This window comes from Neoarthrinium moseri (genome assembly GCF_022829205.1).
Source record: "Neoarthrinium moseri strain CBS 164.80 chromosome Unknown scaffold25_Wmoseri_CBS_16480, whole genome shotgun sequence".
NCBI lineage: Eukaryota > Fungi > Ascomycota > Sordariomycetes > Amphisphaeriales > Apiosporaceae > Neoarthrinium > Neoarthrinium moseri.
In genome coordinates this window covers 471561-494760 of record NW_026055139.1, presented here as the reverse complement: position 1 = coordinate 494760, position 23200 = coordinate 471561, and the positions used below count along the sequence as shown (strand labels likewise).

Here is a 23200-nt window from a genome sequence, read left to right as displayed (position 1 = left end):
GACGATCGAATAATCACGGTTGATCTCCTTTCGACAAACTGAGGGGGCAAGGGAGAAGCATACGGCTTTTCTGTATCCAGCCTCAAATATTGACTAGTCTCTGTTGTTGCAGCTTGAATGGTTTGGATGCTGGCGCTCAGTGGCTTCTGAAGTCAAACTTCCAATCTCACCAACGCAGCTCTCAGCTGCCACATCCCAAAACTGCACCTCCGTATCAGCTCGGTGCCTTGAACAAACCTTGAAATTTTTTCTCACCAATGCGTCTTGCATTTTGACACCTCATCTTCATCACTCCCCCTCTGTCAAATTGAAGCTGACCAAATTGGATCTCAATACCTGCCCAATCAACCCCCGTTTGCGCACCTGAATTCGAGTTTGAAATTCCACTTTTGCCAAACAGTACACTCGTTGCATCCCTGAATGTGCATCGAATATCAAGATGGACGCCCTTCGCGCTGTATTCAACCACTTGGTATTACCATACCACCTCCCCGGCCGCGCTGATGACGACGCTGATGCACTCTCGCATGATGTACTCAGACGCCTCATCAGTGCCTGCGACGTCATCCTGGACATGGCAGACGAGCCATGGAAGCAATCCTTTCAGAACCTCAAACGGTCACTGGATGTATGCTCCCAGCTGAATGTCGGTGGTATTGATAAGATGGCCTTGTTGGACCACTTTCGCAAACTTTGCCCAGGTTACATGTTGATATTGCTTGTGCGTGAACAGAATGCGGCCTTGCTCATACGCCGTGAGGATCTGTGAGTGGAACTATTTTCCTCGGTTTCTCAATGCTTGATCACCTATCTAACCCTTTTGCAGCGATGACGGCCGCAATGTCATCTTCGAGGCCTTCGAAACATCACCAACATCCCAGGACGTCCTTGCAGCAGGCCATGCACTGCAGTGGGATTTCCCTGGACGGTCGGCAAGAATACCTTTCAGCGAGTTCGCAGATGAAGGATTCCAAGAAAGCTTGTCAGGGTTTCTGGAACAAGCCAGCATGGAGTCATTGCACTTCCTCCAAGCATCTACCAAGAAAGCTGGCGTTTCTGTCGTTGAGGTCCGAGACACCACAGACCCAGCCCTGATCACGCAAATGTTGTTACCACTTCTCGAGGCTCTGGGATGTCACTTCGACGCACCTCTGCTGCGGAAGAGCATACGTGACGATGTCAACATCAACAATGCAGAACTTCCATGGCGCAGACTTCCATTCTGGCTTGTCTTGAGAGTTGCGTCACAGCGACAGTTATCGCTTGAGCTCGGCAACCAGCAAGGTCGTTTTGCTTATAAGTGCTTGATGGGCATTCTGTTTTCCAGCCTTCTGGAGAAGTGTACTGACCACCTGGAACCCGAACTTGTCGCTACATTACGGGCTAAACTTTGTCGTCGGATGGCAAAGCTCGAAGCTGATTGTGCAGCGCTGGGAGCAAGTCGAACCACGGCATGTCGATCTATCCTTGAAAGACTTCGGCCTTTGGTCAAGGCTTTGGTAGACGTGACAACTAGCCACCTCAACACTTCTTGGGAGTCTTTCAAACGAGCCACGGCTCGTCGGGTGCCCAAACTCCCATGCAGGGTAGGGGAGGACAATTTTCACCTATCTCTACCCAACAGCCGCAGTTATTTTGACGAATTGCTTTCATTCAAGCCTGTGCAGGACAGAAATAATACCTCGTACTGCCTACCTCAGTCTCTCGACAAATCCATCATGCAGTCCCAAAACTTCACACAGCAAGTATTCAGACTTCGAACTACAGAGATGGGAATTGTTGTGCAAAGCAAAGCGCCGATTCCGAGAAGGCGCTTGGAAGGCCGTTGCACCGACGTTGCTAGACAAATTCACGATTATATCGAAGCAGCAGGAACTCTTTATGGATCTGACCCTGAACACTTGAGTGCGAAACTTCTCCATCTGTTCCTTCTGTGGGTATACCTCGAAAGATGCGTGATCATATTGCGCCCCATCATTGGCCATCACCGACCAGCCTTTGTCCCGGAGCTACTTGACGTCCTCCAACTACCCACGGTAGCGGAAATGTCCCATCTTCGAGAGATCCAATCTTACTTGAACGAACGGCATCAGACTTCCTGGTATGACAGCGTGCTCGGCCCCCTTGACGAGAATTGTCTGGCGGTTCGATTTGTCAGCAGTTCCCCCGAAATGCTTGCCTTGGGCGACAGAATTCAATCGGCATCAGATGAAGCACGTGATGCGAAGGAACACGAATGGCTTGCGGCGTGTGATAATTATGATCGTCATACTAAGGACTTCTCGAACGGAGTATGCCGTTGCTCAACAGATCCGTCAAGCGGGAAAATAAATGTAGACGGATGCAAGAAGTGTTGGCACGGGCGAGTCAGGAAACGCATCAGCATTGACGCGCACGAAGATTTTCTTCCCAAGAAGAATCCTGCTCGGTCAATCATGATTTTCGAGCTTGGAATGCCCGAGTTCATCTCTGCGTATCGTAATGCCACCTGGAAAATACTACACAGTTTTACGCACCCCTGCCGCGTTTCTACTTCACCAAAACCGATGGTCGCAGTCAGAGACTGCAAAGCAGTAAGTGCTTTTGCGTCAGCAAATATGCAAGGTGTGTCTCTTGCTTCGGTCATCAAGTGTTTCAGTCAGACACACTACAAGTTTCGGCGTGGCAAAGTTCCTTGTAAGGACATACTGTTGCCGTTTGCAGCAAAGTTTCAGCTATACGACGGCGAAACTGGACTTTGGGTCCATGATCTCAAGAAAGATTTGACACTGCAACATCTCTGTGGAGTTTATGTTCCTAATGCACTCAAGGTGCAACTGCTTGCTCTCGATCTCCACCCGCCAACAGTCACACGAGGGCCGTCCTCTTACGAGATCCAAGCAAACCAAAGTACTGTACCGCCAGGGCTGTCGGTCCATGAGTCTTCAGCATACCAAAAGATTCTTGGAGGGAATGCACGTCGATGGATAAACATCCTTGTTGAGATGAGCTCCTCGAACCTCAACTTCAGCAATGATGAAACGATGCGTTTGATATGCCAGGCTGCCGTCCAAGCTGGTCCTCAATTAGCAGATAACGTTCTCGGTGCTGCGCATTGCATCTTCGAAGAGGCAGACTTTGCTTCTCGATTAACAGAGGTAGTTGAAATGAAACTTCAGACAATACGCACAAACTGGCGAGAGAATAACTACATGGAACTCCTTGTCACCCTCGCGTTGCGTCTATACTCATTGTCGGAGGAGCCCAGCAGGACCAAGGCAACGTCACTACTCAAGACGGCACGCAACGCAACATTGACTTGGACTTCCCGGCTTCGAACAGAGGTACGAGATGCGTCCACTGCTAGTATTGCTGAGCATTCTGCTAGATATGGATTCTACGCCGCCTTGTTGTGTAGGCGCACATTTGCCACTCACGCTGAGAAGACTCAAGCTCTGGACGCAACTGATCTCGCTTCCTGGATTCAGGCCTCACTTCCACTACAAGAGTTTCAATTGGGCAACATTGACAGCCTGCCCCCCTAGGGAAAAAGCACTACTTATTCGGGATGCAAAAATGACATATAATCTACAGCCGCTTCTTCGCAGCGCATGCGAACTCTATCCTTCAAGCATCGGAAATGGTATCGCCAGAAGCTGGTCAGAGGATCCAAATGAGTCTCGCCTTTCCTTCTCTGATTGGACCTTCCTGGAATCACCAGAAGACCAGTGGGCAGCAGCAACTTTCAGCTCCGGCTCACGCTTCTCTACAACCCAGACCGTGCACTGCAACGTAGTCGAAGGCCACTTGCTTGTGAATCGTCACTCGCGTGGCAAGCTTCCACTTGAGATTCGCCAAGACCCAGCAATCAGAGAGCTCTTTGGAGACCATCATCTGCTGGCATATCCGTCTCATTATCCCGGGATGACTCATCGGTTGGAGGCTTGTTGGTACAACCAAGAAATACATTTTGGTGTACGCCAAGGGCAAGTCATCGTCCGCACCATCAGCAGAAATGGGCTTCTCGAGTTCATTCCCAAGCATATCTTCAGCAACTCTGAGAGTTTCGATCTCCCAGCGGAACTGATGGACAACTGCGTACACTGGCTCAACCTTGATACGAAGTGTATTGAGGTTCGGCGACGTCCATCAATCTGGGTCAAGAGGCCACGCGATTGGCAAATCACATTACAACCGCGCATTGCTTACCGCGGCAACGTTCGACTTGTCAACCCACAATCCTCGATTTTCTCTGAGATAGCCGGGATCTTTCGATACTTCGTGCAGCCGGAATGGTTGACAGTGTTCCAGCCGAATTCGGAAGCAAGCAGGCTAACGGTGGAAATCCGTCAAATGGACCTATCTTTCTATGTGAACGGCCGTGGTATACTCCAGTGCCGACAACTTGGTGCTGAAATCGACACAAACCAAGATGCAGGGACGTGGTATGGCCTTCGGAGCAAGATCGTATTGAAAGACATCCCTGTATTCAGTCGAAGCATTATCGTACCACTAGCACAGACAAAGCACAGACGATTGGGTATACACGTCGATGTTCGCATGGAAGAGACTGGTGAATACGGCCGTTATCGCATCAATAGCATCTTGGGGCGACTTTCATGCGCCCCAGAGCCCCGTCTCCTGTATACGCTAGCACACTGCCACGCGCTTACATCTTTTTGTCTACCGGACAGACTGACGTCGCGTACGGGATCAGAAGAGGCGCTAGCAATCCTTCGATCAGGTGCATCCAAGCCCTGGACACGACTGGGAGCAGGAGCACTTGGAATTCTAATCCAGCTTCAGACACTTACGCCCCAGAGAGAGTATTATCCTGCTAAGAACAAGCGCTTACAGAGAGTAAACTGGGACAAGAATTTGACGGCATCAATTCAACATGACAGCTACGACTCCCTTGTTTGTAGCATAATCGCGGAGTCGCAGCGCCTTGCCAAATTTTCCCATGAATCTCTTGATGTTGTTGGCTCTGCTGAACCAAGTCACCTTCGCTTCCGCGGAGAACGTCAACGCGAGATCTACGAGCGCCCGACGATTGATTATGGACACAAGACGAGGCTCCCCGCGGTTTACGCGTCTCGTGATCGGAAGGTTACGTTTCAAGGAGAGAATGTCTACAGTGTCAGCCAGATGTTGCTGCAAGGCTACTCTTCCTTCCCAAAGATATCGCCTCTGCTTTCCTATCTAGAGTCATACAGGGTGATTGGCGGGTTTCGTAATGACGGAGGCTCGGTTACCAATGCCAGACCACTGATTAGCCAGATCGAGGAACCCATTGCTGAGAGATGGGGTGAATTGGTGAACTTCTGTCGGCTGGAGAAGAATGATACAGCTGTACTATTCTGTCTAGCGCTATTAGCCTTCCATCCAAAGCCATCTATGGACGTTGTTCGGTCTCTCGCCGCCTTCCATTACATCGATTACCTCAAGGATCTAGAGGTACCCGATTTTCCAAGCTTCGTCAATTTGAGCTCAAGTCAGGTGCCTCCTCTTCCAGACCTGGAGAGATTCCTCGAGTCAGCCTACCGCAGCTTCCAACCCACATATGTATGTGGAAATGGCAAATTACGAAAGCGCTCCCAAACCGATGCAGCGAAACACCAAGAACTGTGCGAGGAAGAGGCTCACGAGTTTGCTGCCTGTATCCAGAAACAGTGGCCCATCGCAGCCGACGACTTATTGGCGGAAGGCTTGGAGTTTATATGTATCGATATGGCCGCCGCGATAGAGGCGATCAAGCCTGGGAGCGCAGAAGGGCAAACATGATACTGAAGGCATTCGTCGGTCGGGTACAAGCAACATTGGACTCGCGACGTGGCATGATCAACACCGCGAAACTGGTCAGCTGGAATGACAACCCACCAGAATTCGGTCTCCAGAGCCCAAAACCTGTTCATCCGTCGCTACAGTGTGACATGCTCGTCAAAGTCGGGCCAAAGCTGGACATTGATGGCGTCGATCTTGTCTTGAACTGTGCAAGCACAAGGGAAGGAAGAAGGACCACGATGGCTTCTGAAGACCAATTCCGGTCTGAGATTGGAGAGTTTGAAAGAATCTTGAAGAAATTCAAAATGCCAGACGACCCACTGAGGCAACAATACGCCGATGATCTACTTCAAAGCCTGGTTGCGGCTAGAAATTTGGATCAGTCAGAAGCCAGGCACAGCATCCCAGCTAAAGAAATCGTCACGAGTTCATTTTTACGACTTCAAGAAGATTTAGCTGTCTACCTCGACCGCATCCGCACTTCTCTCGCCACCGGAGACCCCCGGGCAGAATGGCTCAGGGCTGGTGGTATCTGGCCATGTGAATCCCCACTCAGCCTTCTCACATTACTAAGGTCGACGGCTACACATGAGTTTGGGCCCGGTATGAAGGAAGCGCTGGTACACTGTGGTGTTACCTTCGCCAACTTACAGCGATTAGCACGCATTTTGCGTGCACTGTCTCGAGATGATGGAAGAGCCCTGACTGAAGAGATGCGGAACCCTGGACACGAGAATTGGTCGCCTTTTGAGATGACCGATTGGCTATTGATAGAGATTGACAGCAACCTCTTGATACGGCCTGAGCAAGTAGACGTAGCTCGAGCTATCATCGACCCGCATTCTAAACAGAACAGCGTACTGCAGATGAACATGGGAAAAGGTGAGTTCTCCGTGGTAGTTACTCAAGTACAGGATGTTAACTGACCTCACAATAGGTAAAACATCTTGTATTGTACCCATGGTCATCGCCGCGCTTGCTGATGGCATGAACATGTCCCGCCTAATAGTTCCCAGAGCGCTACTCATGCAGACGGCTCAGACGGTGCAGTTGCGGCTGGGGGGTCTCGTGGGACGTGAAGTCCGCCATCTTCCATTTTCTCGGAGAACCCCAACCACGCCAGAGATGCTGGAACTTTATGCGGAAATTCACCGTGATGTCCGGGCCAAGAATGGATTGATACTCACAAGCCATGAGCATGTGCTATCGTACGAACTTAGCGGCAAGCAACAACTCGTCGACAACAAGCTTGAAGTCGCACGCAAAATGATGAGCTTTCAGAGTTGGCTAAACAAAACTTGTCGCGATGTCCTTGATGAGTCCGATTTCACTCTGTCTACCAAGACTCAGCTCAATTATCCGAGCGGCTCTGAAACCGCGGTTGATGGTCATCCTGGCCGTTGGCAGGTTAGCCAAGGACTCCTGGCGATGGCTTTCGGGCACATGGCATCTCTGAAACGAAGATTCCCCGGCAGTATTGATGTGATCAAAAAATCTGCGTCTATTCCTGAGGTACGTTTCTTGAGGAATGATGTAGAAATTGCGCTACACACACTCCTACTAGAGGGTATCTGCACCGGCAAAACAACATTGCTCCGTTCTGCCGGCCCGATCAATGTCAAGGCAAAAGCAGCTATCCAGAAAGTGCTCTGTGAGGAGGAGTACGATCAATCCGCATTCAGCACAGCGACCACTGCGTTCATCAATGATGCGGCAGCAACGAAAAAACTTCTTGTCGTTCGAGGTTTACTTCTCAACAAGATTCTAGTCTTACGTCTCAGCAAGCGGTGGAACGTTCATTATGGTTTGCATGCAGGTCGGCACCCCATTGCGGTTCCCTTCGAGGCAAAAGGTACCCCATCAGAACAATCAGAGTTCGGGCATCCAGATGTCGCCATTCTCTTCACTTGTCTTGCATTCTACTACAGTGGCCTCGCGCAAAATCAATTCCGTGAGAGCTTGCAGCTCGTACTGCAGTCAGACGACCCAGCTGCGCAGTATGAGAGATGGACGTCAGGTTGCAAGGGCATACCACCAGCCCTTCTACACTGGAACATGATCAATACTGATGATAAAGCACAAATGGAGTTACTGTGGCGGCACGTCCGCCTTGATCGTGTCGTTGTCGATCACTACCTGAACCACTTCGTCTTCCCTGCCCATGCCAAGCAATTTGAGGTCAAACTTCAGGCTTCCGCATGGGACGTACCTCTCTTCAACCCAGAGGCACCGGGCGGTGCCAGGACGACTGGATTCAGCGGGACAAATGATAATAGAACACTTCTCCCGTTGACTATCCAGCAAGATGATCTCTCGAGTTTGAGACACACAAGTGCAGAGGTCCTTCTGTATCTTCTACAGCCTCGCAACCGCGGCTATCATGTGATGATAGAATCATCAGGCAAGCCACTTACAGAGCATCAGCTCCTAGAAAGGCTCTGGGCTAACAATATCCGCCTTCTCATTGACGCTGGCGCTTACGTCCAGGAAATGGATAACCAGACACTCGCCAAAACGTGGTTGAGTGTGGACCACAAAGCCAAAGCCGCTGTTTACTTCGGTCAAGACAACCGCGCCTACGTTCACTATCGTAGCGAGATAAAGAATGATGTGCCACTCTTGGCGACGCCATTTGCAGACAATCTGGATGAGTGCCTTGTATATCTAGACGAAGCGCACACGCGAGGAGTCGACTTGAAGTTTCCCCTTTCCGCCCGTGGTGCTTTAACGTTGGCACTGAAGCAGACCAAGGATTTCACGATGCAAGGTGAGTGATCCGGTAAGAAATAGATTACCAACTACAGCACCACTGACTGTTCGATATAACAGCTGCTATGAGACTTCGGCAACTAGGCACAACACAGTCTGTGACCTTTTTTGCGCCCCCTGATGTCGACAGAAGCATCAAAGACTTTTGTAGCTTGCAGGAACACGGCAAAATTGACTCATCACATGTTGTGTCTTGGCTCTTGGAGCAGACGTGCCGAGTTAACGAAGACCTACAAACCCTGCATGTTGCCCAAGGTCTCGACTTTTGTAGAAGAACAGACGCCCAGTGGCGTTATAGCAATTTCTTCAGCAGTAAATATGACCTTGACAAGCTGCTCGACGTTTACGGCAGCCCGAACGCCAGACACTGGAGCATTTATATGGAGCAGACTTTCTGAAGACATCCAAGAGAGGCCATCAGCATTTATTAATCCCTACTTTGAGAGACTTCACCGAAACACTCTCAAAGCATACAAGCCGCCGGAGCTTGCTACCCGCTGGTGCACTGGATGAGGTGGAGCAAGAGCGTGAGGTCCAAGTACAACTTGAGCAAGTCCGGCAAACACAGAGGCCTCCGCGATACCAGTCCCTAACATGGCCGGGCCTCCACCCTGCGATATCGCACTTTGTCCGGTCAGGGGTACTTTCTGGGCCGTCGTTCCCTAATGCGCTCACTTACGTTGGATGCACCACCCTCGGTGTTAAACACGGCGTCCGAGGAACAGGATCCAGCCTCTCCGTGTCAAAGGAGTTCATGAGAACCGTCGCAGATCCAGCTCCAGCTGACAACTTCATGGTATGTGTTGAAGCACGACACAGAGTCCCTTTTAACTGCACCCTCACTAACATAATATTTCGACAGCGCCCAGTGGAATGGATACTATGGAGTCCATTGACCGAAACTGCACTTGTGATCACTCCCGAAGAGGCCGAAGAGTTGATACCTTCTCTTCGGCTAGACGGCATTACTGCACGAGTCCATCTGATCGCCTATGCTGCACCCGCCACGAGAGCCATGCTGTGTTTCAATGATATGCGCTACTATTGCCTTCCGGCCCTTCCGAAAGAGCATAATTTTCCCACTTGGTTCAGATTCGAACTCGGTATTTTGGCAGGACGACTCTTTGTTGAACCGCAAGAATGGGACTTCTTGACAGCAAGTCTAGGCTTGTCCGTGACAAAGACTGATGATTGCTCTGAGGTCTCCGAGGAAACAACACACTCAGCCATGAAAGGCCCTACAATCAAGTTTTCGGACGATCCTGCTGCTTTCTTGTTGGACTGGCTCGCATTCCGTCGCAAAACTGAAGACGTCCTCCACACGCCAATGGGGTACATCTGTACCGGCCGAAAGTTGGATGAGAACTAATCCTTCCGACAGACATCCTCCTAGGAGGCCTGATACGTGGAAATACTTGCACACGTCTTTGGCCCTGACGACTTGTGCTTTTGCTTAGCTTTAAGAAATGATTGCATGCTTGTACTTCACGCTAAGGTGAAAAGCTTTGCATATGGCGTCTTGACATGTGTTTCTGTAGAGATTACAGCTTGCCAAGGTATGCAGTTACATCACTGAACCAATCAGTCTGCAGTTCCTTCAAGACCTATAGGCATGCAGTAGTCTTTAATGACTGTGTTGCTTTCGGTGGTTGTCTTACATCTACCGTGCTTCGTCGACTCCGTTGCATTCGCCTTGATAGGTCATACATCCAGTCCCATAGGACGATGTACAGGTAAAAGATATGTGCCAACAAAGATCTAAAAATTTCTGGCCACGTTTTCTTGAAGAAGTGCGAGAGTTTCCACGAGCTGCGTGATCTTATCAGACTGCTCTCCTTATCTCAGCCCTAGTGAGCTAACTAAGAACTGGGCACACGATGGCGCGGCCAGGCTAGCCCACTATCCACTATATCCACAGGGGCAGAGCTAGAACAACCTAAAAGCCTCTTTCTGACCTTGGGTTGGTACAAATGCACACAAAGATAGTAGCACGATCTACGGGAGACCCACCGCCACGCACCGACTAACCCTCCCCTCAAGAGGGAAGTGTATGCGCTCCACTGCCGCTGTTTTCCGAGATCTAGGCCACCCACAAGTCCCGAAATAGGAGATCCCACTCTTCATACAAGTCTCTGTCAACAATGTTCAAGTACCGACATGAAGGAACCACAGACTGGATCATCACTCGTTGTCCCAACTCGCACCTTGGGATCTATCAGTCCGTCGATGTGGCCCGACTGCAATCTGTTACGAGGATTGAAGTAAACCATTATATTCGAGTCTGTCTCTCCCCTTGCCTGCAAGCCTAAAGCAAGCAGACTATCGCAGAAAGAGCTATACGCGCAATGGCAGATCAAGAAGTGCGCCTATGTCACCGGCAGCTCACGGAAAGACTTGCTGGGGACGTGTCAGCCGCATTGTTATCTGCAACAATGGTTACCCCTGCGATAGCGATTATTGATAGGTACTTTGGCATGCTCATTCAGACAACATGGAACATACCCACTGATTGCTTCCATTTGATATAGATCAGTCGTCGAAAAACTTGTCTACCGTGAGCCTTTCCTGAGGTCCATGAAGGCAAATACCAAGTTTGCCTTCATGCGACCAAAGCAGTTTATCTTTTGTCGACCGTTTGGCATCATGTGGACGCTTTATGCAGCCACATATACTGTCGCTAGCTGTTCAGATACCCTTGCACAATACTCTGCACAGGCCGCTGCGGCTACGATCACTTTCCTGAGCACCACAGCCGTTAACGTTCCGCTGGGGATCTGGAAGGATATCAGATTCGCGCAGATTTACAGCAGCAAATTAAAGGCTCTTGAGTCTGGCGGCCAGCAGACCAAGACAAAACCTTCAGCAGTTGGTGCTACGAAGCCAACAGTTCCGGTCCCTGTTCGTCGAGGGCTACCAAAGGCAGCCACTGCACTCTTCCTCGCGAGGGACTCAATCACGATTTTCGGATCTTTTACTTTAGCTCCAAGAATGGCAAGCTTCGTCCCAGATCAGTTGGTATCGGGGCAACATGCCAAGGCTACCATATCACAGCTTACAGTGCCGGCACTGACGCAGCTTGTGGTCACCCCCGTCCACTTACTAGGTCTTGATCTATACCACAGAGAACAGCAAGACTTGAGCTGGAGAGACCGGGTCAAGCACACACAGAATGGTTTGGCATCGACAACTGTCGTGCGCTGCTTACGCATTCTTCCCGCTTTTGGGTTTGGAGTCATTGCAAACACGGAGCTTCGTTCATTATTCCACGGCACAGTTTAGATCGTGCTATTCTGCGTCACGATTTTCCTTTGTTCAAGTCATCACAAGGCGTTGGGGAGTACGCGACAGCATCAAGCGTTAGGCACCGGTGGGAACTGGTAGCGGAGATAGAAGGCATACCTAGAACTGTGGATTTCAGCCCAATCGAACCGAGTCGTTAACCAATCCCCGGTTCTGACCCGATTTCAAGGTCCAAATGCGTACATGAAGGATAGGAGCGGCATTCAATTCAGTGTGGAGAGGCGCTAAGACAGGAGAAGCAGGTATAGCCGTTGTTTGGAGGCACTGAGGCCCACGACCCGACAACTCAACATGGCGGGGCCTCGCCCCGGGACGACTGCCGAGACGTTGATAATCTGAGGTTCGACCGCTCAGCTCATAGCCGTAGTTTCGGCGTTCTGACCTGCGACGGTGCCATGTTTCCCGTTTCTCATCCAGCAGGAGCTATTGCTGAAAGGCCCAACTAACAAAAAGTGGGCCAGACACAGACTCGTCCTGCAGAGCTGGAAACGTGACATGCTCCCCGAGATCGGGTGGCGGAGCAGGAGACTGACCCCTGTCATACGACACTTCAGTCAGTCGAGAAATAGCTATCTGGCCAAGATATCCGGTACCGGTAGAGTATCTCTGCTGCAGTCGATGAATACTACCGTGGAACTTAATAGGTGGGAGGTCAGTCACTTCATTGAATGCGGGGTAGAATTCGACAGTGATATTACCCTCGCGGGTGGCAGTGCTTAATACCTACCTTAGCTATAGAGAGACAAGAAACGCCTCTTCGCCTGCGCTGGATTGAATTTGTATGGTCCGACATCTGTGGTTTGCGTCCCATTCTTCCAGCCTAAAATACATCTCATGATGGTGGAAGCGCGCCGACACGTGTTGCCGCCTACGCGTCTGGTCCCAAACTCGCCGTACCCACTGCTCCACTACCCGGGCTTCTTGTCGCGCGAATGTGCGAGGTCTCCTAACCTAGCCGCAACCAAGTGCTTTGACCTGTTTGCTGTGAACGGTTGGCAAATCCAATGGGTCTTTCGATACGGCTCGACCCAAAGGTCGCATTACCACTCTCAGGCCCATGAGTGCATGGTAGTGCTTACAGGCAGGGCGAGGATTCGCTTTGGCGTCGCCGACACTGTTGAAGACTTGGAAGAGAACACACACGGGTCTGGGAAGGAGGACGGCGGTATAGTCATAGACGCTAAAGCTGGCGATGTCTTCGTTCTGCCCGCTGGGCTGGCGCACAAGACGTATAGTACTAGCCCGCAGGCTTCTTTCCAGCTTCTAACCTCGGGGAATGGCCATTCGATCGACTCTCAGGACATTAAAGGCGAGTTGGCTAAAGTGGAGCTCAGTGGCTTTACTATGATGGGTGCATATCCAGCCAGCGTCACACATTGGGATTTCGCTACAGGAGGGGAGCATGTGGGCAAATTTGAAGATGTATGGGCCGTGCCGAAGCCGGATCGAGATCCCGTGCTTGGGGATGCAGAGGAAGGCATTGCGACGTGCTGGTAGTTCCGATGAGACGAGGCCGAATACAACGGAAAAGGCCGGGTTTGCGAGGGATGTATTGAAAATGTTCAATCTGCTTTTTGAATCGCCATGAAGGGTTGCGTATACCCTTAACGCGTTGTACGTTATTCGTGCAAATCCATAGCCTACAAGTCTTATTGGCCTGCCCATCCCCGCCATTCAGTAACAACACAATACTGACTGAAGTACTACAGACGAAGCGCTGGATGCATTGCCATGAAATGCCATCACTCAAATAAGACGATGCAACGGTGAAGGCAGCCAACCATGCGCAACACTGCAGATCCAGCGGGGAAACGGGCGAAGTTCCAGGATCTGACGCCTGCTGATTGGTAGTATTTATGGCCAATCATAAAACAGAGGCGCAAGTCAGTCCAGTCCGGCAGGCTGTGCTAGCACTTTGCATATTGAACCAACCGGTGACGGTTAGGATTGGATGGCTGGCAAGGCGTCCTCCCAACTCCTTGGGTGTGACCGAAGTTCTGCGCGATTGCGCAGAACTTCGATTCGTTGACATCCACACTTCGAATAACTCAACGCTCAGCGTATCACGAGCAATGATACTTCAGCAGCGGTGGACCCCAAGAAAGGATCCGTACATCGTGCAATAAACATCCAGGAGACGTTCTCATCCGACACAATGCTCCTTAGCCGACAGCCATGGGACCAGCCATTCGGTGGCTGGGGCTCTCGTGGTCATATTCAATGTCGCTACGATCTTCCTCTGAGGCTTTTTGATTCGCGCAAACAGAACCATGACTGCATAGACAATAAGAAGGCAAGGGCTAGAGCTCGACAGCTGCACAGAAATAAGACACTATCAAGTCATTTGAATACCGGTGGCAATACAAGCTTCGCGCCGCCAACTCAAGCGGACAGTCCTGACAGGGTCGGCATACAACGGGACACAGACAACAGCATCCAATGGGTCACCTTCAAGGTTTCAAGGACCAGGCCTACTAAAGAGTACACGATTCGATGCGATTTGAAATCGGTGGATATCAAGTCATTACCAGAATCATTCAAGGAAGACAACACTGTTTACCCATTGGCTCGCGGTGCGAAAAGTGGATTGTACCAGGATGCAGTTCACCACTTGGCGCTGTGCAACGTGGTTGGCTGGTCTCTCGCTAGGCTGAATCCTATACTAGAACAAAGTCGTGAATTGTTGTATTGCGCAGTGGAAGCTTGGCTGGCCGATGATCCAAACAAAGCCTCTACGCAATTTGGGTACATTCTTCCAGAACACGCTTCACCCTTGTCTGGAAGTGCGATGAAAAATTTCTCCAGCACACATGAGAACAATCGGACAGAACTTGATTCTGGAGCAACCCTGATTCGGCAAGATTCCAGCACATCCTTTCGCGGCCTCGCAGGAGCTCCCAGTCCCGTTGTACTTGCCGAGGATCCCAAGGACAGAGATCGAGACGCGCACGAGAACCGCCAGTTCAAAGAGGTGCATGAATCCACTTTCCACAATGCTCTTCTACTACAGCCCCAGGAGCTCGGTATCGACACATCCAGCGACATCGGAACTGGTGCCATCTTTGGAGACTTTGAGGCCGACGATGGACACACTCTTCACGAATTCATAGACGGCCACGAATTATCTTCGTCTCTCGAAACGAATTTGATGCAGCACTCATTGATGCCAACCTCCACCACATCTAATTTTTATGATGGAGTTGCCTTTGTGGACGATCCTCAATCCATCGTGCCTGCAACCCCGGTTGAATTTTCCCCGGATGATGCCCACCATTTGATCACAATACCGCCGGGTACTAACGTCAGCCACTCTGTGGAACAAGTAATGAAAATCTTCACGTCATGGCTGGAGGCAAAACTCATATGCATCACTTCTCAGACCCAAGAAACCAAAATTTCCACTGGGGATGCAGCAGCTAGCAAACCAGATCAAAGCTCAAAAAACATATCTGGAAAGGCGTCCGGAAGGAAGAGCCAATTCATGGCTAAAAGGCAGCTGCCATCAGACGACGAAGACAATGGGGACGATTCCAACGATGATAGTGGCCGGAAATGGAAACGCAGCCGGTCAAGTGTTGAGGACGGTCAGTTAGCATGTCCGTTCTTCAAGCATGACAGGCAGAAGTATCGTACTACCAGAGGTTGCTGTGGCCCAGTTGGTTGGCCCTCGGTTCATCGAGTGAAGTAGGCCTGAGAAATCCTTGAACCATCTCTCCGCTAACCTGAGCAGGGAACATGTTTATCGCCGGCATGCATTGCCAAAGTTTAGGTGTCATCGTTGCTGCGAAGACTACGAGTCATCAACAAAGCTTGCTTTGCATCAAAGAAGCAGCGTGCAGTGTGAATTACGCTTAGACAATGATAATGGCGATGCCGTAGACGAAGATACTCTAGCCAAGCTACGATCTAGGAAGAAAGGTACCGAGAAGACGGTGCAAGAAAAGTGGAACACCATGTATCAAACCATATTCCCCAATGACACCGCCATCCCGACTTGCTGTAAGTATCCGCGTCTACATGCCAAAGACGAACTTCCCGCTCACTCTATAAGACTACGACTACACAGATTCAGATTCAGTCTCAGGCTCAGAAGGACACAGATTGGAGCAATACTGTCAATATGTGAGGCAAACACTCCCTGCGCTAGTCAGAAGGCATCTTGGAACCAGTATACGACCTGAAGTAGTTGATGAGGTTTGCCGCCAACTACCAGCTGTCCTACAGGCGTTGAACCAGCAACTCTACGACAGCTTCCAGATGACCAATACTCCACAGATGGATGAGGAAAGTTCTCAGACCCCCGAGTCTCCGATCTACACACCTGAACTGCAGGATGCATCCAATGAGTCAGTTTCTCAGCTGCAGCACAATATCCGAAACCCTCGGCCCGAGCTTGGGTCAACTTACGCGACAAACTGTACAGTCGGCAATTCGATGCCACCATTTTCGCTCGAGGACTTTGCAATGCCTGCCATAGGATATGGCGATAATGATTGGCCTATGTTTGACTCAACGCTGCTTATGGGGCTTGGGGTCGATATTGGTACACAAGAGAAATCATCCGACTCAGGGTACGGGTCGCAAGTATAGCGTTGATTTTGGCGCACGCGCTAGCGTCTGTGGCAACCATTATATAGAGACCACCACGGGCCGAGAGCCAGAGACAACCAGGAAACTAGCCATTGTCTGCAAAACACGATTACATTGCACTCAAGACACCATCAACGTTCACATGCCTAGCCTTGGACACCAGCAGAGGACGGTGTGGGGAAACTGAGATGCTAAAGTCGTCCTTTTGCAAGGAGAGTAAAAGATCTCGCTTCCGACTGTGCAAGGATTAGCGCGCTAGCTGGAGCAGCACCCTTGCATAAGGCCTGCTTAATAGAGCTTAGATCTCGGTTATCGGTATGGAAATATCCCACAAGTATCCAGATTTGGTTAGTAGTTTCCGTTTTTCTGTTTGAGCTTGAAACTGGGTGGAGCAGTGCGCTTGGGTGGTGAGAATGGACGTATTGAATACAGCAATGCCTGTTTGTCATCTCATCACCTTCAGGTTATTGTGTTCAAAGACACAAGGCGACCACGTCAAGTCACAAAGTAGAGCAGTGGTATACAAAGATCGCCCCTTGGTATCAATAGACCCAGGTTGTTGTCATGAAGTTTGCGAGACTGATCTATTCCGGGATGATGACCCTATCCTAGCATTTTCGCCAATCGCGCGACAATTCGAAACCTGGTGACTGGTGAGACAACATGAGACGAAGAACATGAGACGAACCCTCGGACAGACTTTCCCTCAAGGTGTACCAGCCCAATGGTTCCACCACTTGCGTTCATTTTCTGGTCCAATGTCGCGTGTGAGATGATCATATGATGCCAATTGGTGTAATCTTCCAGGATTCACACAAGGATTGGAGCGATCTTCTTGCCAAAAATGGTTGGCAGGCGCTGCAACAGAAGTTTGTATACCTCCTTACGCCTCCTTGATGCTCGCCCATTCGAATCTTGGCATTGGCCAGAGCAAAGATGAGATTTACAGTATCATGCAATGCAGTTCATCCTGCATCGCTTGCATCGTGAGTATATATAGTAGCTCAGCAGCCCCAGGTTGAACCGGAATGCTACGCCAACATTATTACCATTCAATTCACCATTACGCTCAGGTAGCCAGTCTTTTATTCACAACTTTCATTCAATACATTCGTTCACTTGGTCATTACGATCAATTCTTGATCCATTCGTTACTACCACTATTGCAATTATATAAGCCAGTACTCTATCCTGAAGCCAAAATGAAGACCACTACCGCCCTTTTCCTCTCCGCTCTCTCCCTGTGCGCTGCAACTGTTTCGGCCCACGGCCGCCTGGTTGAGCCGGCTGGACTTCCCAACTCTGGGCCTCTCAAGGATATACGCGTGCCTTCCAATGGCTGCGGCGACGGTGTAACCGTGTCGGGCAACGCTGTTGCGACTTTCAAGGCTGGATCTACGCAGCAGATCACATGGACAGTTGACAACGGGGACGGCGCCGGCCCACTAGCAGTGTCGTTCGACCCCACTGGCAAAGGCACGTCCTTTAGCACGACTGCTGCCATGGTTGTGCAGCTCGAAGGAAGCAATGGAGGTGTTGGCAACGACTTCCCTCGTGGAAACCACGTTGTGAGCTTCAAGGTTCCCACGACAACCTGCAACAAGTGTGTGATGCAAGTAAGACAGTCCTTGACTGGTGGAAATAACGGCTTTGGATCTTGCGCTGTCGTAAGCATTGTCTAAAGACATTATCAACTGTCTACAATGGTCTGGGTGCACCTTGTCAGGCATCTCTGTTTGTGGAAAAATGAGCTACAGGGAAATACCAACACTAGTAACTGATTAGCCTTAGATTAGTCTTGGTTCGAAGGATATATAATGCAGTGATTTGGCCGTCTTTGAGCGGTACGATTTACTTGTGAATTACTTCCCGCTTGACTAAACGGTGAAGCTGCCATTTTTCATATCCACCTGAAACGAAATCAGTTCGTAAGTTGAAAGATTAACTGTGCAACGATCGAACGTATAAGCCATCAGCAGAATGGGTGATATTCAAAGAGACTCTATTATTACCAAGTTCATTTAAGTGATGAATTGAAGATGATTATACCTCATAAAAGCGGATGCCGCCCATAATAGGCTTGACCTTTTTCTCAGGAAATCGGCTACTTGCATTCCTTCACTCCGCCTTCAGATATTGAAAGTCGGTAAAAGTCAACATCGTCCATCATAGATCCATCAAACTGAGAACCGATTCCCGCAAAATCCATTCCCTGTGCTTCATGGTAGCCTGTGTCTGATCCCTGGCCCCAGCTGCCGAGCCAAGCCATGTCATCACCGCCTGATGTTGATCCGCCTTTGATGGTGCCACTCGGGTGGTTGAAAAGCGAAGATGACGACTTCATCCTGCTACTCCTACTTTCCCCATGAGACATTGTTAGGTTGTTCCCTTTATCTTTGGTATATTTGGCAGCCTTCTGCTTGCCCTTGGTGGTCTTGGATCTTCCATTTGATGAAGGCATCTCAAAAGAAAGAAGGCTGATCTATGGGATTGGGATCAGCTCTGCAATTTCCTATGGATGCTACAAGCGTACCGCGGATGCGCGTAGTTCAGAGATGTGAAGACTTGAATCACAACTTGGGTAGCCGTCAAGATGGAGATATGTTTGAAGGTGGGCTACCGATGCGGGATGAACTGGTTAATTAAGAAGGATGCGTTGAGAGAAACTAGTATGAATATAGTGACGCAGGCGCCTCGGTTTTCGGCTCAACTACTTCATCGGTGCGAAACCAGTGGCTTTATATACTGCTGAGCTTATTCAAATTTGTTACTGGATATGTTTGATGAATGGAAAGGCGTTTCTGACTTACCCTCTCCAGATAGAGCCAACACGCGAGGCCTTTCCTTGTGGTTTTTGCCTTCACCAATAAAATTCTTTCAAATTTTCTTACAACTCGTATCACACCAATGAAATATTACTGGGCAGTATACTACACGGGGCATCTGCCATGTCAAGGCCTACATAGTCATGCCATGTGCAGCCACTGTGGTTGTGGTATCATCCAATCAATGCTTCAAGGATGCTCAGTTCTCCCCAAGTTAAGCCACCGTTTGCATCGGGATGTATTTGACAAGAACCCCTTCAAACCATCACAGCATTGTGGTTTCGTTGCAGGCCTATCATAGCACCGTTGCTGACTAAACCTGTGAACCGGGCAGATAACTCGTGGGGTGATGCGCTCTCGCACCGCACTACTTGCATGCTGCAGTATGTTTCAGTGGTATGCAATAATCTGACTGGTAATTGGCTGCATGCAGCCGACCGACTTCGAAACTGTCTAGGCGCCACAAAAGACTCCCAAGCTCCGAGCCTCCGGTTACGGTTCTGATATCAACCAATCGTATCAGGTACGGTTCCGACGTCGTCCAATCAAGGGTTTGGAATTGGGCGCACGCAGGACTGCGGACCTTTGCCCAACAATCATCAAGGCAGCATCTTAGCTGCCTTAATCAGGCGAACCAGCACTGGCCGCGGATTGCTCTTCCTCCCTTTACATGGACATCTAACCATGTTATAAAATTATTTACTCGTAGGTCTCCTTTCTACAATTATTCGATCTCACATTCAGGGCCCCGTCTTCAACACCAGTACCCAAACATAATCATGGAACCATGCCAGGATGGCTCTGCGGCCCCAACGATCACAGAGTGTTTGCAGCAGCATCTCGACTTTATCCGCCGAGAGTACGTGGACAACAAAAAGTCAATTATAGAATTGAAAACCACCCTCCAAGTTGAGGTTGGTACCGATTTCAGGTATCTGACCCTCGATTCCCAACACGTCCCCTCCAAGACAGATGCTAATAGTCCTTGACAGCATGTCAACACTACAAAAGTTTTTGAAGACATATGGCATCCACAAGAACACGAAAGAAGAACATTGGAAATGGGCAGAGCATTGCTTCAAAAAGCGGAAGATCGGAGAGGGAAAAGAGAGCGAACTCCTCATTCGTAATCAGCTTGTAGACGAGGCAACACGCCAGAAACGGGTTCGGAATCACCTCAGCCTCTCCGAACAACACACTATTCTTGACCGTTCGTGCAACTGCATGGCCATAAACGGATATCTTTGCTGACAGTACAGTCTAGAACCAACTCCTCCGGCACCTACGGGATGGTGTGTGCGCACACCACAAGGAATCTGCGCGGACGAAGAGCACGTTCCACTTGGCCCCGACTCCCCAGGCTATCAAGCAATCGTTTCTGCAGGTGATGTAGATTGCGATGGTTCTGAGCAGAGTCCGCAAGGGGAATACGAGGATGAAGAGAAGAGTCCGGTTCTGCCTGAGACATCTCAACGCCAGCAATTCAGTCCTGCTGAAGCAGTCGAAGAAGCTATCAATTTACTGCCAGTCAACTCAGCCACTACAGCCAACAGCATTTCTAATAGAGCATCTACTGCCACTCCCGAGCTGGCCATGACAGATCAAAATTATGTCCTGTCTCAAGACTATGCCCAGAATATGGCTGATGATGATGAGGATGTCGCTATGTACATCGCTGCCTTCGAAAGCCTAAATTTATCCCCAAGGTTCGCGTTGCGGGAAAGTTCCATAGGGCATGATGAAACTCATCGAAGTTTGACCACCGAGACACTCGTGCGTCTATTGGAAGGCTGTGGGCTGTTTTCTTCCTATTGGAGGTTGTTGGGTGTTGACATGGCACCGGAAGCCGTCGCTACACGCTACGACAACATTGCGGCCCTGGTTAGCACATCCATCCCATGGCATCCAGACTTCGTCGACTTTAAAGAAAGCCTGGATTTGACCTACGACTTTGTAACCGCTATCGAGGTCCTTTATGCAACCTACCACGGCGATAAAACGCGGCTGGATGCTGCGGTAGGCGAGCTCAACTTGGACATGAACTTTGATCTTCTGAACACCGCTCTCTTTATCGCTGTATGTCAAAATAATCGCCAGCAAACTGACTTTCTGCTATCCTCTGGACTGTGCCAAGTCAACTGGCAAGCCACAGACGGAACGACATGCGTTCATCAAGCAGCCATCCATAATCAGCCAGAGACTCTCGAATTAATCCTCACAAAAGGAGCGGACCTTGAGATCAAGTGCAGTCGTGGAGAGACTGCTTTTTTCAAGATTTGTGGCTCAAGAGAACACGAAACTCTAAGCCGGCTGCTGGTCAAGGCTGGCGCCGAGATGCACACATCAAATGCCCAAGGAAACGGAGCATTCTGCATGGCCGCGGCCAACCAAGATACAGAGGCGATTGATACAATGATTTCGAGGGGTATGAACCCTACAAAGGGCACTTTATGTGATTGGTGTCCATTCGTAAGCCATACAAGACCTGCACCTATGCATCCTGCAGTTGCTGATACAAGCGCGACAGCATTCAGATGGTGGCATCCCAATTTCGGGTTTCACAGAGATATGTTTGTGAGCATATCAGTACGCATGAGCCACGGCAATTGAGGATGGCAAACGTTGACTGAAACGAGTCTGGCTTGGGCGATTCAAATTCACAAGTTGGCAGTGACGTGATTAACAAGATCAAAGGCATACAGGCGGTACAATGATATTTATTTTATCATCCATCATTAGTTTCAACGCACATGGTCCATTCGCATATGCCAGTTTTAAGAGCGACTTCAATTCCAAGTACACCCAATCAGTTTTGGTCTCAGGGACTTCGAGATGCGGTGGGAAGTGCTCATGCAAGAGACCGACGTTGCCAATGAAATCAAGCATACATCGAACTATGACTTGATCTGTACATGTAGACGAGAGAACAAGATTGGAAAGCTGTTCTACGACCAAGGAGATGGGAAAGAAAATGCTCTTCTCGAACGCGATCCAGAAGAAAGAGAACGAAATCCACGGCGGGGCCGGTAATATGAAGCACCTGAGTAGTTGCTGCTGCTGCTGCTGCTGCTCTCGTCGGCATGTTCCAGACACCAGCCGGAGTCAGGGCCCTTGTCGATAGCCTCGCGCACGCAGTCCTTCTTGCGGCACGTGTGGGATACGCAAAATTTGGCGCCGTCGCCGCCTTCGCGCTGGTTGTTGCAGCCATCGTGCATACACCGGTGATTCTCGCAGAAGATGCCGAGCGCGAACATGGACATATGCAGGCCCGAGGCGTCCATGGCCTGTAAAGCCTTGACGGGCAAAGCGCCGGTGGTGACGCGCTTCTGCGCGCGGCAGTCCACGACGGCGCACTTGTGCGCCGCGCAGTAGTCCGACATGGGCATGGGCACCGCCACACAGTCCGGGCTCGCCTCGCACCGGTGCTTGGTACAGTGATGTTTGCCGTCTTTCGGGTTCGAGCAGCCATTATAGCCGCAGGGGTTGAAATCTGCGGAATGCATTTGTGAGTATAGCTGAATCAATATACTAGGCACGGTCGATGTTCTGATGGTGGTTGTCCGAGGGCAGATAACCCCCGAAGGCAGTTCTTATATGAGGAAATTTCGCAACGAGAATGACTCACGTTTCGCACACTTGTGGCGCACTTTCCCATTCTCGATGAATCTCACTTCATTGCAACTGGGTTCTTCGCATCGCTCGTGATTCTCGCAGTAGTTTCCTCTTGCCGGCTCGCCTTCCTTGGTGCATCCGTTCTGGTACTCCTTGCATACGTGAACAACGCACCAGTCCGTAGTAAGCCCCTGAAACCTCCGCTCGGTGCAGCCGGAGCGCTTGCACTCGTGGTCCTCGCAGAACATGGCGTTCGCTGTGGAATGAATCTTCCTATGGCAGGTACCCATCCTACACACATGCTTCTGGCAGGCGACGTTCGGGAGCTGTCGCGCCTCCTC

The 23200-nt window shown here is 50.2% G+C and overlaps 9 protein-coding genes across 9 annotated transcripts; 8 read left to right on the top strand and 1 right to left on the bottom strand.

Annotated features, from left to right (window-relative positions):
• Window positions 1-439: 439 nt before the first annotated feature.
• On the top strand, window positions 440-3524 carry JN550_006974 (uncharacterized protein; the record flags this gene model as incomplete). Its single annotated transcript, XM_049318774.1, has 2 exons — window positions 440-765; window positions 827-3524. The coding sequence occupies 2 exons, from the start codon at window positions 440-442 to the stop codon at window positions 3522-3524; spliced, it is 3024 nt and encodes a 1007-aa protein (XP_049171209.1).
• A 31-nt stretch (window positions 3525-3555) lies between these two features.
• On the top strand, window positions 3556-5763 carry JN550_006973 (uncharacterized protein; the record flags this gene model as incomplete). Its single annotated transcript, XM_049318772.1, has 1 exon — window positions 3556-5763. The coding sequence occupies one exon, from the start codon at window positions 3556-3558 to the stop codon at window positions 5761-5763; it is 2208 nt and encodes a 735-aa protein (XP_049171208.1).
• A 53-nt stretch (window positions 5764-5816) lies between these two features.
• JN550_006972 (uncharacterized protein) lies at window positions 5817-9901 on the top strand (the record flags this gene model as incomplete). Its single annotated transcript, XM_049318771.1, has 5 exons — window positions 5817-6645; window positions 6701-8530; window positions 8593-8787; window positions 8865-9328; window positions 9395-9901. The coding sequence occupies 5 exons, from the start codon at window positions 5817-5819 to the stop codon at window positions 9899-9901; spliced, it is 3825 nt and encodes a 1274-aa protein (XP_049171207.1).
• Window positions 9902-10964: 1063 nt separating this feature from the next.
• Window positions 10965-11811, top strand: JN550_006971 (uncharacterized protein; the record flags this gene model as incomplete). The annotated part of the gene is made up of 2 exons (XM_049318770.1): window positions 10965-10996; window positions 11061-11811. 2 exons carry the CDS (start codon window positions 10965-10967, stop codon window positions 11809-11811), a joined length of 783 nt encoding a protein of 260 aa, XP_049171206.1.
• Window positions 11812-12669: 858 nt separating this feature from the next.
• On the top strand, window positions 12670-13329 carry JN550_006970 (uncharacterized protein; the record flags this gene model as incomplete). Its single annotated transcript, XM_049318769.1, has 1 exon — window positions 12670-13329. One exon carries the CDS (start codon window positions 12670-12672, stop codon window positions 13327-13329), a length of 660 nt encoding a protein of 219 aa, XP_049171205.1.
• A 658-nt stretch (window positions 13330-13987) lies between these two features.
• On the top strand, window positions 13988-16422 carry JN550_006969 (uncharacterized protein; the record flags this gene model as incomplete). Its single annotated transcript, XM_049318768.1, has 3 exons — window positions 13988-15416; window positions 15688-15831; window positions 16019-16422. 3 exons carry the CDS (start codon window positions 13988-13990, stop codon window positions 16420-16422), a joined length of 1977 nt encoding a protein of 658 aa, XP_049171204.1.
• Window positions 16423-17624: 1202 nt separating this feature from the next.
• Window positions 17625-18104, top strand: JN550_006968 (uncharacterized protein; the record flags this gene model as incomplete). Its single annotated transcript, XM_049318767.1, has 1 exon — window positions 17625-18104. One exon carries the CDS (start codon window positions 17625-17627, stop codon window positions 18102-18104), a length of 480 nt encoding a protein of 159 aa, XP_049171203.1.
• Window positions 18105-20026: 1922 nt separating this feature from the next.
• Window positions 20027-21825, top strand: JN550_006967 (uncharacterized protein; the record flags this gene model as incomplete). The annotated part of the gene is made up of 4 exons (XM_049318766.1): window positions 20027-20178; window positions 20240-20457; window positions 20512-21716; window positions 21775-21825. 4 exons carry the CDS (start codon window positions 20027-20029, stop codon window positions 21823-21825), a joined length of 1626 nt encoding a protein of 541 aa, XP_049171202.1.
• Window positions 21826-22192: 367 nt separating this feature from the next.
• On the bottom strand, window positions 22193-23107 carry JN550_006966 (uncharacterized protein; the record flags this gene model as incomplete). Its single annotated transcript, XM_049318765.1, has 2 exons — window positions 22193-22737; window positions 22873-23107. 2 exons carry the CDS (start codon window positions 23105-23107, stop codon window positions 22193-22195), a joined length of 780 nt encoding a protein of 259 aa, XP_049171201.1.
• Window positions 23108-23200: the final 93 nt, after the last annotated feature.